The sequence below is a fragment of the Zootoca vivipara genome, chromosome 7, assembly GCF_965207765.1.
Source record: "Zootoca vivipara chromosome 7, rZooViv2.hap1.1, whole genome shotgun sequence".
NCBI lineage: Eukaryota > Metazoa > Chordata > Lepidosauria > Squamata > Lacertidae > Zootoca > Zootoca vivipara.
This window is the reverse complement of record NC_142590.1, coordinates 9,570,567-9,590,677: the sequence shown is the minus strand read 5'-3', so window position 1 is coordinate 9,590,677 and position 20,111 is coordinate 9,570,567. Positions and strand designations below refer to the sequence as shown.

The window sequence follows — 20,111 nt, the reverse complement described above, 5'->3', positions numbered from 1 at the left end:
GGTTCCACCCCCCCCAAAAGAAACCTCAAAATTTTTACAGGGTTGGATGGTCTGCCCTACTGCTGAGCAGTTCTCGCCATTATAAAGTTTATCCTAATCTTTAGCTGGAATCTTGTTTCCTGCCATTTTTACCCATTGGTTCTACTCCTGCCCTCTGGAGCAACACAGATCGACTCTGCTCCGTCTTCTAAGATGTCTTCCTGACCCTTAATCTTCCCCCTAGCAGGCTGAACTTTTCAGGGGGTGGGGCTGGAGACAGTCTAGGCTCCTGAAGCCATGCCTTATCACCCAGCCAATACCTGCCCCCTTGTTTCACACACCAAGCTCTTGATGCCACCAAGCCCACGTTCCTGACCTACTTCTCACAACCACATCAAGCAGGACCCTAGCCTTTGTGTGTCCCCCTTTACCTCCAGCCAAGCTCTTGCCAGTCCCCTCTGCCCTCTAGACTTAGCCAAGCTTATTCAAGAGTGGGATTCAAGGACAGAAAACCCAGCAAGACCAACAATTTATTTGGGAAGGGACAATCCCCACCTCCTGGGTTTTCTAGGATTGTGTGTCATTTTCCTGCTGTCCTCTCCACCCTTACACATCCTTTGGCTGAATTTCTTTTATCCACACTTGTTTTTTGTTTTTGTTTATTTCCTGCTTAGTGATAAAAGAGGCTGCCCACTTGAAGAAACATAACCTTTATGAGGAAGTGCACTTGACTTGTGAAAGTGTTTCCAGTCTGAGTGATCTAAAGACCCCTTCGGGATCAGCACAAGCCAGCCCAGCTAGGAAGTCTTCCGCCAGCTTGATAGAACCACTGGCTACTGACACTCAGAGTAATGAAGTGTTTGCCCCAGAAAAATTGGATCAGGATCGATGCCACGAGGCTAGGAACAAAAATGAAGAGAATTCCAGTACTCTATCTAGCATTCCTACTGGAGGAAGGGAAGAGAAGGTGGACCCGCAGCTTTCCAATGCAATAGAAACAAGTTTGGGTGGAAGCACAGAAAGTGAAAATAAGGTACCTGTGGAAGAGGAAAAGCTTCCGGTTCTTGGAGGTGTGGATGAAATAAGAAGATTGCTGACTGTGACTGTCGAACTGCCGGCAGATCCTCCATCTGAGAAGAAGGAACAAGTTCATGAAAGTGGGCTTCTAACGCCACAAGAACCTGCAGAAGCGAAGGATAAGGAAGAGGAAAAGAACGTAGAGGAATGTCAAACAGCTGAGATGCATGAACCTTCTGAAGTGTGTATCCCACCCAGCATAGAAGCTGCCGATACAAACACAACAGCTATTTCTCTTCCACCCAGTGAAGAAAGTGGTCATATAAATGTGGCACGAATTTCTCTTCCACCCAGTGAAGAAGGAGATTATATAAACGTGGCACGAATTTCTCTTCCATCCAGTGAAGAAGGAGATTATATAAACGTGACAAGAATTTCCCTTCCACCCAGTGAGGAAGGGGACCATATAAATGTGACAAGTGTCTCTGGGGAAGCACGCTATATTACTCACCCGGATCCTTCCAAGGTGTGTGAAGAACTAGGTCTTTGGCAAAACCCAGGGGCAGAGTCTGAGACAAAGATCAGCGTATGGTACACAGATGTGAAGAGTGACAGCCCTGATCACCAATCTCAAACAAAGCCAGGTGCTGAAAGTGGAAAATCTGACCGGAGGGAAGGAGACCCTTCCCCTCTTCCTCGTGTCCCTATAGAAGAGAAGTCACAGGTAGAACAAGATGCTGAAAGTAGAAAGCATGTGCAGGAAAGAGAAGAGCTCCCTTCTCTTCAGTCAGTGCCAGTGGATGACCATTTCCAAACAGGGCATTATGTTGAAGATCCAAGATCTGGCTTGCCGGAAACAGAAGTCTCCTCTCTTCATTCTGTTCTGACCGAAGTGGATGCTCTCTCCTTCCCCGGCTGCTCTGCCCAAGCACAAGAGACCATTTTGAATATTGCAAAGTTTGCAATAGCGTCAATAAATCTGCCAGTTTCTCCGGAAGCCAAAGAGACTGAAGGTAGCGATGCGGAGGTGCCAATGAATTTAGACTCCAAAGGCTCCGGCTCTGCTCAGGAGGAAGATTTGAAGCAAGCAAGGGTGGCTTTGCCAAGTGCAGATGCTGAAGATGCAGTCGAAGGGGGGGAAGACAGAAGGGGAGATGCTGGGGACAACTGTCCTGAGCCGCAGTCTGAGAAATGAAAAAGGTTATCTTGGATATATAAAGCCCATTCTTGCAGGTTTTATGATCAGAGTACCCTTAAAATTAGAAAAGAGAGGCCTATTCAAACTCTCAAATCCTATTCAAGAGCACTCGTACATGCTGAATCTCCATTTCCTTGAGAATGTTGATAGTTTGAATCATCTTTCCGCTGCCACTTAACTACTTCTCGTTCATCATTCATTCCCACATCTTGGAAGCTGGCCTCCAAAGACTACTTGCTCTCGCCAAAGTGGTGAAGACTTGAGTGACCTGTCAGCGACAGAACTCATTAAACATTTGAAATAGCTTTAAAACTGAGAATATATTCATTGAGGCCGATGACCCACTCATGTGAATGAGACTTGTAGCAAGGGGTCAGTAGAACTTACAAGGACCTGATAAAATCAAGTAACCATTAAGGGGAGAGTAAAAATCTGCATGAAACATGCTAAGAAGAAAATGCTGGGAAATCTTAAATGATGGGGTGAAACAATTTGCTTATTGGAGTCTTGCACAACATAGTTGTGCATATAGTTTTGACCTTTGATATAGCTGAACGATTGCTTCTGTATTTAAAAGCTTTGGCAGATTTCCCACCCCACATTTGGAAGATATTTTGACAGTGGAATGGTCTGATTCCATTCCTCATAGTTGTGGTTGCTATATTTAAAACTGCTAGAATAGTTGGGGCGGGGGTTCTCTATCCTATTCTTCTGCACCTTTTGCAGAGCACTTTATACCTTCTCTCCAAAGAAAATGACAGATGTTTACAGCAACTTGTAACCCATGTCTACAGCTAGGTGCTTTAGCCAGGGCCATAAAAAACAAAACAAAAATAAACCAATTTCTGTCTCAACAGCCTACGTTCTATACCAAGAAGAGCAGCATTATGCAAAAATGCATATATTGTGCAAAATAAGGAGATTTGCATATTTGTTACATTACATAATTTATTCCGATCCTTTTAGTCATGGGAAATGTGCACGATGTCAGATCACCCCGGTGCCTTTGCACTTATTGGTTAGAAAGCTGGAAGCCAGAAGCAGACCTCTTTCTTAAATGAGCAAATTGAGTAGAAAATGGCCTGCACATTTTCTCTTGTACCTCTAGAAATAAAAGGTCTAGAGATTTACCTTTTCTTTTCTTTTTTAAATGTCAAGTTGAAAATCCAGGGAGGGGTCCTGGGACATCCTAGAAGCAGGGACAGGTTACAGTTGTCTCTGAGACTCTTTTTTATGGGTTTGTGGTTAAATATGCTGGTTCAGGGGGGGGGGGGTGTCGCCTCAAGTGGCATAAGCAATGGGATTTTGAGACATGCCTGGAGAGGATTTAGGAGGGCCTGGCAAGGGCAGAGTCGGAGCAGCACAGAAAACTTGTATCGGATGTGATCGGATGTGTGGTACTCTCTTAGTTTTTGATACACCCACTGGAAAGTTTGGCATCGCTACCATGATGCAAGAATAAATAAATAAAAATAAATAAAATAAAATAACTGGACCTGATGGAACTAGCTCTGAATTGGCTGTAGATTAATTAAAAAGTTACTTCAGTTGAAGAGCGGTAGACCCACGGGTGCAGAGAGTTGGCAACTTACAAAAAACAACAACCCCAAGAACCATATTGCAAATGTGTCATAAGACGGACTGGAGTTAATTTGTATATTTTAATAGCATTTAATTGATTTTGCGTATCTTGAACATGGCAGAGATGAAAGCTATCATTGGTGAAAATATAAGTTAGTGTACAGTATACTTGACATTCACATCACATATGAGAAATCTGAAAAGCCATTGTCTTGGAGAACCTTTATATTTGGATTTTAAAATGATGAAAGTTCAGCATTTCAGTGCGGGTTTAAAACAAGGGACGCAAGTTATTTGGTAACCTGTTACTCATACATCTCAGTTTATCACTTTTATCCTGAGAACTAGAAACTTTTACAGTTGTCCTCTGAGAAGCAATTTCAGCCAGATTTCTTTTCAAGCAAGTGTGCGTAGGATTGCAGCCTTAAATATTAGGAACCCTTGATGTCTTAGTGGATGTCTGCCTAAATATGCTTGAATTGCATACACCTGTAATTTTGTTTCTGCAGTCACAAACCATTGTTTACTATTCAAAAAGTGTTAACAAATGAAAGGATTTTTGGAGATATTTTATGTCTATTATTCCATTTCCCCACATTTGGAGTGTCCTCTTTCAGAAGGTAACGCCTGGGATCATGGTTTCCCCCCCCTCCCTAAACAAGTCACAGTTCCAGGTTTGGGAATCACAATACTCCAAAGAACATGCCTTGTAGCTTACAGTAGAGGAGGAGGAGGGAATCGGGAGTGGCCTTGCAGTTACGCACCAGAATACTGCTTGTTCACAGTAAGCTTTGGTTTCTGGCTTACGACGATGTGTACAATACATGCTGTCATTCTGCTTTCCCTGTTTGGCTTCAGGAACTGGAGCTCTATAAAGCTTATTTTGTAATCAAATCCTAACCCTGTTTCTTTGGAAACGAGTCCCACTTGTTTTGGTTGGGAATGCTTCCACCTTCTAATGAAGCATATCACTGCAGTGTTAAAAAGGCAAATCCTTAATTCTTCTGTTTAATCTTTCTCATTGGAGGTTTGTTATTGGACTAACCAACTCGTATTTTAAGTTGTGCCCCCCTCCCAGTTTTGCTAATTCAAAAGTTGACTTTCTAAGAAAAATTCAAACCAACAGCTAATATGTAATAGCTTCATGTGTAAAGAATTGTTTTCCCATGGGCAGGGTTTTTATGCGGGTTCTTCATTTCATCTGATTAACTGTTCTGAACAGATAAATTATGAAACACAGTGTAATGTTTTTAACTTTCTTCAAGTACTTAAGCCAAAATAAAATATTATTATCTCTTCCATTGTGTCTTTTCTTTAAAAGGTGATTTGGTACATATGAGGAATGTTAGATCTATCACATAATTTATTCATACCGTCATGTACTTTCTATAAAGGTTGTGCTCCAAAAGTCCTAATATTTATGGGTGAAAATTAAATAATGTTTGCCCTGAGTCATGGTCAAAATTGAGTTTGAACCGCCCACAGCAATCTACAAATTGCTCACCCACAATCCCATTCCTGCCTTACTATGCTAGAAGGCGCTTCTCTCATATCCTGGTGTTCTCTTCTTTGGAGAAAGATATCATAAAATTTGCACCTAATAATTCATAATGTCTACCCAATGCGATCAAGACATTCAAACTGTTGTCACAGATACTAAAATTTGTGTATTTGAAGATCACTTTACAAACGCAGCTGCTGGAATTGATCGATGTAGACTTCCAACCTCAATTTGCAAAACTACCAGAGTTGTGATCGAGTAAATAATAAATGCAAGTTTTTAGACATTCTAACTAATCTTACTTGTGTTAAAAAAAAGCATTTAAGAATGCACTTGGTTTTCATGAATGTGAGTAGAGCAGTAGTTTGCAACTAGGGTTTCCAGACTCAATAGAGGACAGGATTTCTGTGCCTTTAATTGCTCTGCTCTCTTTTGAGTCTGGAAACCTTAAAGAGAAACCAGCAGACCCTTTGTTTAATTTCCAAGCAAAGGGTCTGCTGGTTTCCAGACTCAAAAGAGAGCAGGGCAATTAAAGGCACAGAAATCCTGTCCTCTATTGAGTCTGGCAACCCTATTTGCAACTGAATCCTGGATTGGTGCTCTGAGCGCCGCTGAAGAAGGAACATTGCAAAACTGAGCATTTGCTGCAGCTTGATGGTGGATTTGCATGGGGTGGGGGCAGATATATATTTTAATTTTAGCAAACCGGCCTTGTTCTGAACCTTAGCCTGCAATATCAACAACAGACTACATCCCAAGGCTGCTGCAAGTCACCCTCTCAGTCACCCAAACTTTGTGATATTTACACCCAAACCTTGCGATATCATGAAAACAAAATAGTGTAGTGCTGAGAACTAGTATCAGAGATATTGTCTCAGCCTTTTGGCTAAGATCAAGTGCCCTATCTGTTCTTATCAGTTTAATATCTGATATGTCCTGTATTTGAGGACTATATATTAAATGGTTTTTTTGGAGCTGGGAGATGGAATAGGGGCTCTTAATCTCAGGATCGTGGGAGCTCCACGTTGGGCATGGGATTCCTGCAATGCAGGGGGTTGGACTAGATGACCACTAGGGTCGTTTTCAACTCTACAAATTCTTTCATTCTATGATTTCCGCCCCGAGGGAAACGCTGCAAACGCGCCTCGCAGGGACAAGAAGGATGGGCTACTCTTTCCTTTTTAAAAAAAATCTCGGTACGTGACATGTCACGTTCAAGCTGGGGGCGGGGCCTGAAAAGAGGCGACTGCGTCCGTTGCGCGCGCAACGCGCGTTCGGGCCACGTCTCTGCATCCGGGAGCGCGTTGGCTCCGCCGCCACGTGATGCGAACCTTTCTTCCCCACTGGCTGGCGAGCGGCGCGAGGGTCACGTGGCCGGAAAGGAAAACCCGGAAGCGGCCTAGAGGCCGGATCTCGGTTTCCTTGGCTACGACGGAGAAGGGCGGGAGGGGGAGGAAAAAAGGGCTGGTCCCTTCTTATGTCGCGGCGGCGGTAGCGGCGGCAGCAGTAGCACCACCGCTGAAGGGATGGCACAAAGCCGGGCCTAGCGAGGCAGCTGCCGCCATGAGCGGATTAGCGGTTGGCGGCGAGGGAAGGAGCGACGGCGGAGGAGGCGGCGGCGACTCCTCTGCAGGCCGCTGGGCTGGCTGGAAACTGCTGGCCTTGGGCCTCCTCTCCGCGTCCTCGGTGCTGGCGGCAGCCCCGGCCGTGCAGGCCATGGGCAGGGAGGAGAAGCGGCGCCTCGGGTAAGAGCGGCGGCATCAGGGGCGGGAGGGAGCGGTGGGCCCACCTGGTCGCCGGCCTTGTTCCGCCCCCGGGCAGGTCGCCCTGTCAGGGAAGTGGCGGTGCTTTCTTTGCCTGTCACCAAACCCTTCCTGCCGAGGTTGGGAGGAAAGGCGAAGCCCGAGCCCGACTTCTCCTTATGGTTCTTTCAGAAGCTATTAGGGTTGGGAAGGGACCCCAGGGTCATCTAGCCCAACCCCCCCCTGCAACGCAGGAATCTCAAGTCGTTCCTGGCAGGCGGCCATCCAACCCTTGCTAAAAAACCTCCGAGGAAGGAGAGAACCTGCGTCAAACGAGTCTCCGTATTCATGGGTCTCGTAGTCCGCGAAAGGGGGACGGGGGGACACATAACCTGACACGGTTCGCTTTCGTTCTTAGAATCATAGAGTTGGGAAGGAAGGGGTTCCGAGGGTCATCTAGCCCAACCCCCTGCAACGCAGGGATGTTTCACCCAGCGTGGGACTCGAACCCACGAACCTGAGGTTGAAGAGTCTCCACCCTTTACCGACAAATAAATAATGTGTGTCACTAAGAAAGCAGGCTGCAAGATAAAGCAACGTGTGTTGAGAAGAGGGCTCAGCAAGCGTTGCAAATAAAGCCCCCCTCGGCTTGGTAGCCTGTAAACGTGTTTTATTAGTCTTTGGTCACTTCTCTTCCTCCTCTCAGCCTCTCTCCTCTCCCTGCCTGGTCGCCAGGAGGGAGTTCCTGTTTGTTATAGGTGACTTGGCCAGTAAGTATTCAGAAGTCTGAGATATAGAGTGGCAAGTGTGTGTGTGTGTCTACACCAAAACCACCCATTTTATAAATAAATGTTATACTTCAGGTACAACTCAGAGTTGGGTAGTGGTGCAAGTAAGTTTTCCTCTTACAACTTTTCTATTTCATCATGCAAAATTCTCCAGAGGTGAATTTGCTACTTTGCTTCGTTTTTTGTTTGGAGGAGTGAGCACTTGCTCATTTGTCTACATATCTACATAGGCATATACTGTATGAGAGTTGAGGCTTCGCTTACAGTAGACAGCTACACATGCTTGAGCTGAAAGTTCGTGAAAAATAAGTTAGCATTTCAAAGGGGAGTGAAGGTCTAATCTTATGTATCTGTTGTTAGCTATTTGAGGCTCATCCTGTTACTGTGGGAAATAAAAGTTTATGGACCTTTGGTCTGATTTAGCAAATCATGAACCCCATGAACTGGGGGTTTCCTGTTTCGTAGGCTGGTTTGCTAGAGCAGTACAGCTGGCAAAGCAGCCAAGTTGGCAGCTGGTATGAAAAGTGCCTCTGTATTCATCCAGGTGATAGAGATAAAAAAGCATTTCTTGCTTCTGTAAATGCAATTCTTTGTATGTTTACTTGGAAGTAAACCTCATGCTTCAATGAAACTTGCTCTGAAGTAAGTACATAAGACAGCAGCCTAAAGGTATAATCTTACACCAATTTGGGAGTGCATCTCATTGAATTCACGGGACTTCCTTCTGAGTAAACATGCATATGATCAGGGTATAGAATTGGTTAAAATGATGCTTAGTTAAATAAACAGCAGCAGTGCCCTATTGAAGTAATGAATTGTCCGTAAATTGAACAATGATTGCTGACAAGGTGGATTATTAAAATAAAGGATTAAAAGCTCATATATGAAATTTCTTGCTCCAAATTGTTTTTATGTTTTATTTGGTGTTTATATTTTTAAATTTGTTGTTCAAGGTGAGGAAGGGGCAGGACAGATACTTAAAGAAAGGGCATGTGATAATGCATGTGATCATGTCAGAATTGCGAAGAGACACACACAAAGAGCAGAGCCACGAATGTTTTGTTTTATGCATTTTCTTTAAAACCTGCTGTGAAAGCAAAGGAGGTAAAGGTGGAAGCACTGACAATAACCTGTGGGATTTTTCTGCGACTGTCAGTGTGAAATATGCCATCTATCACACTTCCTACCTTGGACAAGTTATGCAAATATTCAGTGTTGGTTCATTATTTGTGGCAACTGTTGGCAACAGACTTTCCCAACATGTGCTGTTCTGAAAAATAGCGCAAAATGGGTGAGCTTCTAGTACTTATTCTTAGATACAGGGTATAGAAAGATGAAATAGATTAAAATGGCCCAGTAGATTATAGGCATGCATTGAAATTCTTGTGGCTAGGGAATAAAAGCCATGTGAATAAGCTGGGCTGAATCTAGACACGTCAAAGAAGTGAGTCAGTTAAATGCCTTGTAAGCTCATACAGGGAAATCCAGTAGGGAAAGACAGGACTCCACAGCGCCATCTGGTGTCACAGTGTTATATCACATATACAGCACATATAAATGCTTTTTCTTGACCAATCTAGCTGAGTCCCTGGAGGGCCCAGGGAGCTATGTTAATCAGTCCAAGTGGGACTGCACCATCCCATTTTCAGACTTACCCTTTCACTCATGCCTTCTTCAGTAATTAGAGGAAATAAGCAAGGATCTTTTCCTACATTTTGTAAGCCATAATTTCAGTTCCACCAACCTTGTTCCCTTTAGAAGTTTAGATATTCTGAACTACAACTGCTGTCATCCCTATAATTTGCTTTGCTGGGTTTTAACTGAATATACTTTGTCTTTTACAATACATTGCAGCTTTAGGTAGTATTGTTTTCCTTTATATCCTGAACTTTTTTACTACATGTTGATAGTCTTTTAAATTCTCTTGGAGCAGTGGCCGCTGAGGCCCACTGAGACTGGTAGGGTGGAAGTCAGGGAGGCCGATCAGTACATGGAGCCGGAGCCAATGACAGGCAGAGCAAATGGATTCCAGGTTTGCCTCCATCATCCTCCCTACTGAGGTCTATAGGAGCAACAGTTCAGGAGGCAGAAAGCGACAGGCAGTGCCACAAACCTGGTATGGTTGAAAGTAAGAAAGGCAGGCAGATAAGGGTGGACTGAGCTTAGTGCAACAGTGCTCTGCTTGACATAATGTGACGAATTGTTTCTGTTTAAACCTCATGGTCAGAGAAGGTTTTACTTGACTAGCTAAATCATTTTCGCTTTGTCTCTTCTGCAGGAATCAAGTAGTGGAAATGTTTGATCATGCCTATAGTAATTACATGGTGAGTAAAATGACTATATGTACTTCTAAATAATTGCTTCTTTCTGCCTTGACTCAGTGTCCCACTTCACAAATCACGTTAAGCCATATCTTAAAACAAACTATGATATCTGTGGCTGAGCAGTGTTCTGGTCCATGGTGCTCCAAAGTTCCCACTTTGCTCCTACTGCCACTGTGACATCGACAAATAATCCAGAGTCGAAACCCATCTTTGTGGCATGTTTGAAGAGAACCACAATTTGCTCTTCACTCACTGATTGTGGTTTGTTCTGGGGAAATAAAGTACAAGCCTAGGTTCAGATGTCACAACAAGTCAGACTCGCAGCCAGCATCTTGCAGCCACATATTGTTTGTTCATATTGAACCATAGTTTGTTTTACACTACGGTTTAATGTGACGTGTGAACCAGGCCATTCTGAGAGAGAAATACATACATAAGGTATAAACATAATGGTCAACAGGTGATGAACTTGATTATTTTTTAGGATTATAATCTTGTGTTCTAATCCTATATTGGAAGCCAAGTTCAGTTGCTGTTAAGTGACACTCCTAGACTGCAATGAGGATATGGTTGCGGTACTGCATAGTCTTAATAGGATTTACTTCTGAGTTTGGTCTGTAATGTTGCAGCTATAAGTACTTATGCACCTGATTTAGTTGTTACACTAAACCATGGTTGAGAAAGCATAGTTGTGGTTTGGTGTAATGTCTGTACAGTATTCACAGACTAGCTAGCAGACTAAAATTGGAAACATGATTTGAGATGGATCAGCATGTCCTTACAGTTTGACGTGATACCTGAATTAAATTGTAGTTGTGACTGTTGCTCCCCAGCTGGAATAAAAATAAATACAGCGAAACTGATTTAAACCTTAGCTTGTAAATATTAGGAAGCTCAAATGATGGACTATGGTTTGCATTAACCATGATTTAGTGTGCTATCAAAATTCAGCCAAAAATCTGTGAATTTGTCATAGTGTGATTACTACAGGGTTTTTTATATTTGCTTTTTGACGCCACTTAGATCATAGATCGTAGAATCATCTTGTTGGAAGGGACCATGCGGATCATCTAGTCTTGCAATGCAGGAATCCTTTGCCCAATGTGGTGCTTGAACCCACAGGCCTGAGATTAAGAGTGATGCTCTGCCAACTGAGTTATCCCTTGGGGCAACTTGCACCTGCTTAAATAGCTATCTCTTGAGAGTTACTTGTACACACCTAAGTCTCACATCTATTAACTGTTCTACAGTTAATAGATGTGAGAATTGACTAATCTACATAAAACTTATAAATAATGCCAATAGTAGTTTTTTAAAACCTAGCAGAGCACTTAACATATTAGGAATGCTATTTTTATCCCCTCAAGAGCCTTGTGATGTAGATGATCCTCATTTTACAGGTGAGAACTATGGCAAAGGGAAAACACCTGTCTGCCTAGCTAACAAGGGCAGTTTGATAAGATGTTCTGATAAGGTTACCTTAAGTTATGTTCTGATAACTTTTTTACCTTATGTTTTGATAACAACTAGCATGTCACAGGTACCTGGGACTGCAAGCTCTGTGATCCAGCAAGTTCCTGGTTGAAATCTCACTCCTCCCACAAATTCTCCATCTGTTGCTAGGGCAAGCCCCCCTTCTTTTTATTACGCCTCTGTTCAGTGAGGGCAATAGTAATCTTCTTACAGGGGTATGGTAAACATTATTGACCCAGTGTATGAAAAGCACTTGGAGCATGTAGTTAGTTCAAGTGGGCCTCTGCAACAACAAAATGTTGCAGTGATGATTGCTACGGTTCAGGTTTCCAGCCACACCATGTCTGCTGAGCATAGAATGCACACACCGGTGCCCCGTCCCAGCTACTTTAAAATCATGGCTCTGTCGTTTTATTTATGTGGATAATTTTCGCTTCTGTTCTTGGGGACACATAAAAATAATTCCTCTGTGTAAACCAGAAAATTGTCTCTAGACATTTAGATGGTGTTTATAGACCTGTCTTTCTCTTTCTCAGGCTTCGATTTCCAGTCTCTCCATTCCACTACCCCTCCAAAAAAAAACCCAACCCTCTGGTTGTCCAGTTTATGCTCTGAACAGTCAATTTTATGTGGGCACTGATTTGACTAACTATGTTTTTTACTAAATATTTTTGCAAACCTCAGAGTTTCCCTAAATCTGCTGATACCATCTCCTTGTACATAGTTCACTCCGGTTTGGCAATAAGCAACAGTGGTCAAAGTACTGAATCTGAATTAGAGTGTGGGATTATTGTTAAGAAGGAGCTATGGAATTCAAATTTACACTGCTTGGTGTGAAATACAAGTGCATATAGCAGCTTATTCATTGTTTGTGGTTGTGTGTATTGGCTTTATGCTGTCTCGCTTACTGACCTACTTGTGCATACTTGTAGACACAGGCAGTGCTTTTTGCTCATGTACAGTTTACATAAATGATGCTCTGTGGTTATGTGTTTATGAATAAAATGCAGTCTTTGAGACAATGGTGCGGATTTGAACCCTAACTATTGAACAATCTATGGCCTTTTAAACTGTGTGTTGAAAGGTTGTTGTTTTTGTTTGTTAGTATGTTATGTATTTTTGTGTTTTTTATATTGTAAACCACTTTGTGATCCTCTAATGAAGTGTAGTATAGAAACACAACAAACAAACAAACAAAGTCAATTGTGTATAAGGTGTTAGGAAATGTCGTTCAGTAGACTTTAAAACTGAACCTCTGTTGTGGGACGGTAACGCCATAGTGAGCTGGGATTGTTCTTTTTGCAGGGAAACCATGGCTTTGTGTTCTACATTTGTAGCATGAAATGTTTGGGTTATGTGGAAGCATGACTTGGCATATCCTGGAAGCTTTAAAGTCAAAAGGATATGTATTTGCCACGTATATTAGGGTATTAAATAAACAAATTGTATTTATTGTGTTTGCGAACCTGGCAAGCGAGATTATGGATTTGAACTTTATCAGACGGTATGATTGTGATGTGTTCTGCAGGCTGCCATAAAGTGCTGATTTTTACTGCTGCTTTAATTTTGTTTTGTTTTGAGGGTATATCTGCTACATAGCAAACTATAACCGATGTTCCCATTATTAAACACAGTATATAACAGGAAGCTTTCTGCCTGTAGTTAGTAGTGCAATCCCATACATGTCTAGTTAAATATATGTTTCATTGAGTTCTATGGGGCTTGTTCCAGGTTAGGATTGCAGCCTAAAAATAGCTGTTTTCCATTGGGGTTTTATAAAGAATTGCACAGGGCTCGTAACCTTGCACCAATGTTGAATTTTCCACACTTTTATGGGGCGATGCTAAGGAGGTGCAAATACTTCTATTAGCTTCCAAAGAAATATGAAATGAGATACAAACTTGGAGATCTCAACCGTCAGTATCTGTATTATTTGGAGAACTTCATTGTTAATAGAGTGGCCACAGCTTGGGTAACATATTTTGTATTCAATACACATATACTTGCATGTGTTTATATGTGTATGTTTCAGCAATCACGTCTGTTTTGTTGTTCCCTAACCACCAATGTACCCCAAATTTCAGCATACTCTTTCCACTTTTTTGCCTTAAACAGGAACATGCCTACCCAGCCGACGAGCTCATGCCTTTAACTTGCCGTGGAAGAGTTCGTGGTCAAGAACCAAGTCGTGGAGATGTGGATGATGCCTTGGGAAAGTTAGTACTTCGAAATAATTCCAGTTTTATGAAACAGCAAAACCTTGTTTCAGGTGTGGTGCTGTAGAAACACAGCCCTGCGTGCCAGGGTGGATTTGATTTAAATCAAACTGATTTAAATCACGATTTAAATCATGATTTAAATCACTACTCAGTAAGGCTTGATTTAAATCATAGTTGATTTAAATCATAAAGACTAATTCTTGCTGGTATAACTTTATTATGCAAGTAGATGAAGATTTTTAGAATAACAACTTTTCATATTAGTTTTTTTATCCCCAGTTTAATAGGTTAATCATTCATATTTGGACAACTTTACTGTTGTACTTAGGAAGGAGAAAAATAATATTACCTTAATAATAACAATTTAAATAGATTTATTCAACTGAAACAATAACATTTCAGCAAATGTTATTTGCTTAAACAAACATCCATGTTTGTTAACTAATTTGGCTAAACAAAAACAAAATATATATATTTTAAGAAACTTAGACTGTCAGCCCAGCCTACACATGAAAAACTTAAATACTGTCCACTCCAAACAATCAGAAAAATATTGTTTCTATTCTATTCACTGAACTTCTTGAAACTTAGCACTGAAGGGGTTGCTTCTGTATTCATAGGTTTGTAGAACAATAGGATTAAGGTCTGTTTCTCAACTCTGTTCATGTTATAACATTTTTGCTGTGAAGAAGAGGCATGTGATCTCTGTTGAGTCAAATTCAGTTTTGAGAACTGCAAAAGTAAACCAAGCACCTGTGATAATATCTTGTAGGCAGAGAAACTGCCCAATAATCTTACAAAAACCTCTGGAAGAGGTGAATGGATTAATGGAATTTATTTACCCCAAAAATTAAACATATACAACCTTATACTACATAATTAAAAAAACTAATCTTTATTTCATGATGGAATAACCTTTGGATGGTAATATGTTTTCCTCAAAAAGCATTTTATTTAAAAAAATCCAATTTAAATCAAAAAAATCGATTTAAATCAAAAAAATCCGATTTTTTTGATTTTTTTAAAAAAATCATTGATTTTTATCCACCCTGCTGCGTGCCTTATAAAGAAATGCACTGGGAAATGCATTCATTTCCACAGTCTTTGGCTATAATAATGTGGAAATAACCCCTGTACCCAAGCACTTTGTGGAATCTTCATTGAGAAGTGGGCCCTGCCCATGCAGTCTTTTTTTGCCACAAAAGGTTGCATAAGCAGGATCTGTTTGGGAAGGCTTTTGTTCATAAAAGCTCTAGTTTACACTAAGGGTTTTATGGAAGGTAGAGCAAAGCTCTCCTCCCATGCCACACAGCTTGCAAAGTTTGTATTGTGGAGTCATAAGTGAATGCCACTTCCTCCTTCCTTCTAGCTATATTGCTTCATGGCTGGAATAAGTTGGAGTTGGTTACTTCCTTTATGGTCTAAACCACTGAGCCTCTTGGGCTTGCCGACTGGAAGGTTGGCGGTTCGAATCCCCGCGATGGAGTGAGCTCCCGTTGGTCTGTCCCAACTCCTGCCAACCTAGCAGTTCAAAAGCATGCCAGTGCAGGTACCAGTGCGGCAGGAAGGTGAACGGCGTTTCTGTGTGTTCTGGTTTCCGTCATGGTGTCCCGTTGCGCCAGAAGCAGTTTAGACAAGCTGGCCGCATGACCCAGAAAGCTGTCTGTGGACAAACGCCGGCTCCCTCGGCATGAAAGCGAGATGAGTGCTGCAAGCCCATAGTCGCCTTTGACTGGACTTAACCGTCCAGGGGTCCTTTACCTTTTTACCTTACTTCCTTTGTAGTACATATTTGGATAGAATTGCATACACCAAATATGTGGTCAACTTCTGCACATTTGGCCTAAAAGGTGGATACTAAAAATTGTGGATTTCTGAAATCTGTGGCAGCATTTGTCTGGGAGTGGGCAGGTACCGATGTGTAATGGCCTTGAAGTTACACAGAAAATACCAGAATTGCAGACAGCATCTTATTTCACTAGCTGTGAGGACTATGAAGAGAGTGCTGCCTTTGTTCCCCTTGCACACTCAAAACATGCACAATGAAGTTCTGGCTCCTTTGCGCCAGAACTTCTCCATTCAAACTGATGTCTTCTCTGTTAGTAATAACGTGTCATACTGTTTTTTTGGATGTTTTGCTGTCACTACAGATAAAATGTACTGGGTTCTAATGTGTTCTTGTGCTTGCTTCTCCCCCACTCAGGTTTTCACTGACACTAATTGATACTTTGGACACGCTTGTGGTAAGTTGGGTCACTTCTGAATGTTATACTTGCACGTCATTTTTTGGAAGTAAACTCTTTGACACGTGTGTGTGTGTAACTTATGGTTTAAGTCTACTTTAATCAGATGGCTTTAGAGACCTTTATTATTATGAAGAAAAACGGTTTCCGCATTGTATTGCCAATAAAAAGTGGTTCCTTGATAGTCTCAGAGTTAGGACCAGCCTTGGAGAATACAAGAGTATTTCTTAAGTGAGTCTGTGAGACCCGGCCAGCCTGCTTGCTCTATATTGCCTTCTCCGCTTCCATACCAGGAACTCTACTGAGCTAGAACTCATCCCTCTCCTGTCAACTTGTACTTGATCTCTTCCTGCTTGCATCACCTCCTTGCTTCTTTTGCACATTCTATTTCTTTTTGCCCTCACAGACTTGGATGACTCAGCTGGAACTGTGGGCACTTTTGAAATATGTGTGGTTAATTTCCCTTCTCCCTACACCCGTCTTGCAATTCAGCCCACACTTAATTGCGGCATTACAAAACTTCTGAAAGGGGGTTTAGCAGTGAGTGGCATGGTAAATATGAGTGGAGCTGCCAGCTCGGTATGTGGAATGTATCGGATGAAGAATTGATCATGTGCCCAACATCCACATTCCTGATATGTTTATTTAGCCACATAAGTTGACCTCTGGAGGTAAGGGTCAATTTCCCACGAGTACAGTTTCCCCAGATCCAAGCAATCCTACAGGTCTTGTGTAATATACTGGAAGTTTGAAACCTGCCAAAAAGTCAGTTGTCTGGTTTGGGAGGATATCTGTAATTACCTCTTTATTAATAAGGTTCACGGCAGGGGGGGTCAAATTGTTTACAGCTAATTTTTGTTTTGCAGGTGTTAAATAAAACCAAAGAGTTTGAAGAGGCTGTCAAAAAAGTGATCAGAGATGTTAATTTAGACAACGACATTGTAGTATCAGTGTTTGAAACAAACATAAGAGTCCTTGGGTAAGTTTGATGCCAGAAGAAAATAAACCACATTTCAGTTTGTTGAGTTGTGGTACTTTCTGTGTTGCTTTTTAGTCGGAGGTGAATATGCCTATTCCATAAGTGTTTAAGAATAATAGAAATGGTGTGTCTGTTACCTTAAGAAACATGCAGCAAAAGTTTTAGTTCTAGCTTTTCCTGCATTCATCTCCACTTAGCTGCAACCTTGCATGCTCAAATCCTTAGAAGTGTCCTTTGGTGAAAGTTTGATAGCTGAAATAATATATACCGTGGGCATTTCCCACATACTTGTGCATAAGGACTAGATAAGTTAAAGACCTAAAAGCTTGAGCTTGTTTGGAGGTTCTAGCAGGGGAGCGCAGCTATCGTATACCCTTGACCGAAGAACGGTACACTCCTTCTATCTGGGAAGGTCGTCCTCTTCCACCGAGCGCGCAGCTTCGGGAGGGACGCACATGGAGCGGTGAGGGAGGAAGGGGACACCCGCCTAGCCAGCCAGATCAGCCGAATCAACCCTGGCGATCAATGGGGTGACAGATGTCGCAGCCAGATCGCCCTCACATCCTGGTTCCGGTTCCGCCTGCAGGAATGGCTGACCCTTGTTCCATCTCTCCGACCTTCATGAGGAATTCGGCGGTTGCCAGGGGAGTTAAAGGCAACCCCCCTACCTCTCCGGGGGTTACGGAGAGGGCCCGCGGGCCCGCGATGCCCCCAAACCCACTCCGACTGTTTAAGGAGTGGGGGGGGGCTTGGGCTGAGAGCACTCATGAAATGTCGGCACTCCCGGACGCTAACCTGCATGGCGGGATCTCCATGATTAAAGAAGATAATTAGGCGTATTCATGGACATGCTTCGGAAGGAGGGGAAGAAGCTCTGTTTACTGCCAAGGAATTTGTGCTGCTGAGGGTGAGAAGTCAAAGCTGTATTTTATCTGGAAGAAAGATTGATGGGGACGTAACGAGAAGGGAAGCGAACTTTTTTATTTTTTTTCATATACTCTACGAGTTACTCCATACCTTCCCGGACGGGACGTCCTTGTTTGTTTGGAACAAATGAGAGATAAAGAATACCTGAGTGAGTAATGAACTTTATAAACTATTTTATTGAGCATATCCTTTGAAGTTGGAAAACTACTGAAGAGAGAAGCCCCCCTTTAACTGGATGGTCAGAGTCCCTGGAATGCGTTCGGTGGATTTATGGTTGTGACGCACTTTGAAATTGAACAGCGATCAGAAGCTAAGTTCAGCTACAGGGCAAGGAGAGCTACAAACTTATCAAGAGTCTATGCATAAAGTGACTGCTGTTTCTTTGCCTGAAAAAGCTGTAAATTTTACAAAGATCGGTGGTTTAAAAAATAAAAAGCTTAAGAAAACGAAAGTGATCTAAGCTTTTTAAGATGGCGCTGCTCTGTGTTGAAAGGCTGGCGCAACAGGACATTCCAGGCAGAAGATATATGGAGGGGGGGCCAGGACGATTAAAACTCACACAGGAGAAAGAATATATGTGAACTCTCGTTTGATACTTATTTCAGCAGCTGTGAAAAAATCGGATGAAAGAAGAAAATATTTTAGTGACTGGTGGGGAATGATCGGGCTTATTTTGGATTTTGAGAGAAGATTTGGACTTTAGAAAAAGACGGCAGTAGACGGGTGCGAGGAATCCCCAAATTTTTGAAGCATGGGAACTCCAGAAAATATTATATGATTTGGCATAATATTCGGTTTAATTGATATGTATTTGTATAATTCGAAATAATGAATGTGATATAATCGTGTTTTAATTGGAAAATTAATAAAAATAGATTATAAAAAAAAAGACCTAAAAGCTGAGATGGCCCAAGATTTGGATGGCTTTGAAGGGGGATTAGACAAATTCATGGAGGATAAAACTAGCAATGGATAAATGTTGCCTCTATACTCAGAAGCAACGGCATTCTGAATGCAAGTTGCTTGAGTACAACAGCGAGAAAGAGCTTTTGCCGTTCTGCCCTGCTTTCTTACAGATACCTTGCCAATTGCGGTAGGAAACCGGATCCTGGACTAATCTAGGCTTTTAGTCTAACCTGGCACAGCTCTTTTTAACTTCTCAGGAAGCTGCATTCTATACTACATATTTTGCAGGATTTCTACATTCTAGTGGAATGGCAGTATATATCTAGCCCCATTTTAAACGTCTTCTCCAGAAGTGAAGAGCATTTAGATCTGTTGACGTTATTCTCTGCTACTCAGCTTACATACATTTGGAACTGATGCAGATCGTGTTGTGTAATCGTTAGGGTGTTGGTCTATGAGCTAGGAGACGGGTTCGAATCCCCACTCGGCCATGAAGTTCATTGGGTGATCTTGGGTCAATCACTGTCTCTCAGCCGAATCTACCTCACAGGGTTGTAGTGAAGATAAAATGGAGGTGGGCAACCATCTTGAGCTCCTGGAAGGGAAAGGGAAACGTAATAAATATGTGAAATAAATGTGCTAACCACAGTTTAAGGGAAGGGTTTGCAGGGAGATACCATCCCTCCCCCCCACCCTGCTGTTCTGCCCTGCTGCAGTGATGTCTAGGGTCAATGCCAGCCCCAGTTGATGAAGTGCTAATGTTTAAATGTTTTTGCACCATCCCTTAAGCTTTTCCACGTTTGAGCTCGACCTTTTTATGTGCTGAATGTTATTGTTGTCCTTTCTTTGCATTTAGAGGTCTTCTAGGTGGGCACTCAGTAGCAATCATGCTGAAAGAGAAGGGCGAAGACATGCAATGGTACAACGGAGAACTTCTGCATATGGCAAAACAGCTGGGCTACAAGCTTTTGCCAGCTTTTAACACCACCAGCGGTCTCCCATATCCACGAGTAAGTATATAATGTATTGTGAGGGCAGTTGATCATTTTGTTTCTTGCTGATTTAGATGTAAATTCTCATAGAATCCTAGAATTGTAGTGTTGGAAGGGATCCAAAGAACCATCTAGCCCAACCTCCTGCAATGTAGGAATCTTTTGCCCGATGTGGGGTTTGAACCCACGACCCTAAGAGTAAGAGACTCACGCTCTACTGGCTGAACTATCGCATGGTATAT

The 20,111-nt window shown here is 42.3% G+C and overlaps 2 protein-coding genes and 1 pseudogene across 3 annotated transcripts in view; all 3 read left to right on the top strand.

Annotated features, from left to right (window-relative positions):
• NIBAN1 (niban apoptosis regulator 1) overlaps nt 1-5,074 on the top strand; it is an 88,925-nt gene extending 83,851 nt beyond the window's left edge. The window contains exon 14 of the mRNA XM_035123412.3: nt 654-5,074. Coding sequence (XP_034979303.2) covers nt 654-2,191 — 1,538 coding nt within the window. The 3' untranslated portion in view covers nt 2,192-5,074. The remainder of the gene's footprint in view (nt 1-653) is intronic.
• A 1,068-nt stretch (nt 5,075-6,142) lies between these two features.
• Nucleotides 6,143-6,282, top strand: LOC118089602 (U2 spliceosomal RNA; annotated as a pseudogene).
• Nucleotides 6,283-6,645: 363 nt separating this feature from the next.
• The window catches only part of EDEM3 (ER degradation enhancing alpha-mannosidase like protein 3), a 38,077-nt gene continuing 24,611 nt past the window's right edge, over nt 6,646-20,111 (top strand). For both annotated transcript variants that reach the window (XM_035123415.3, XM_035123414.3), the window contains exons 1-6: nt 6,646-7,021; nt 10,085-10,130; nt 13,719-13,819; nt 16,026-16,065; nt 16,932-17,044; nt 19,734-19,887. In XM_035123415.3, the coding sequence (XP_034979306.3) occupies nt 6,840-7,021; nt 10,085-10,130; nt 13,719-13,819; nt 16,026-16,065; nt 16,932-17,044; nt 19,734-19,887 (636 nt within the window). In that variant the 5' untranslated portion in view covers nt 6,646-6,839. The remainder of the gene's footprint in view (nt 7,022-10,084; nt 10,131-13,718; nt 13,820-16,025; nt 16,066-16,931; nt 17,045-19,733; nt 19,888-20,111) is intronic.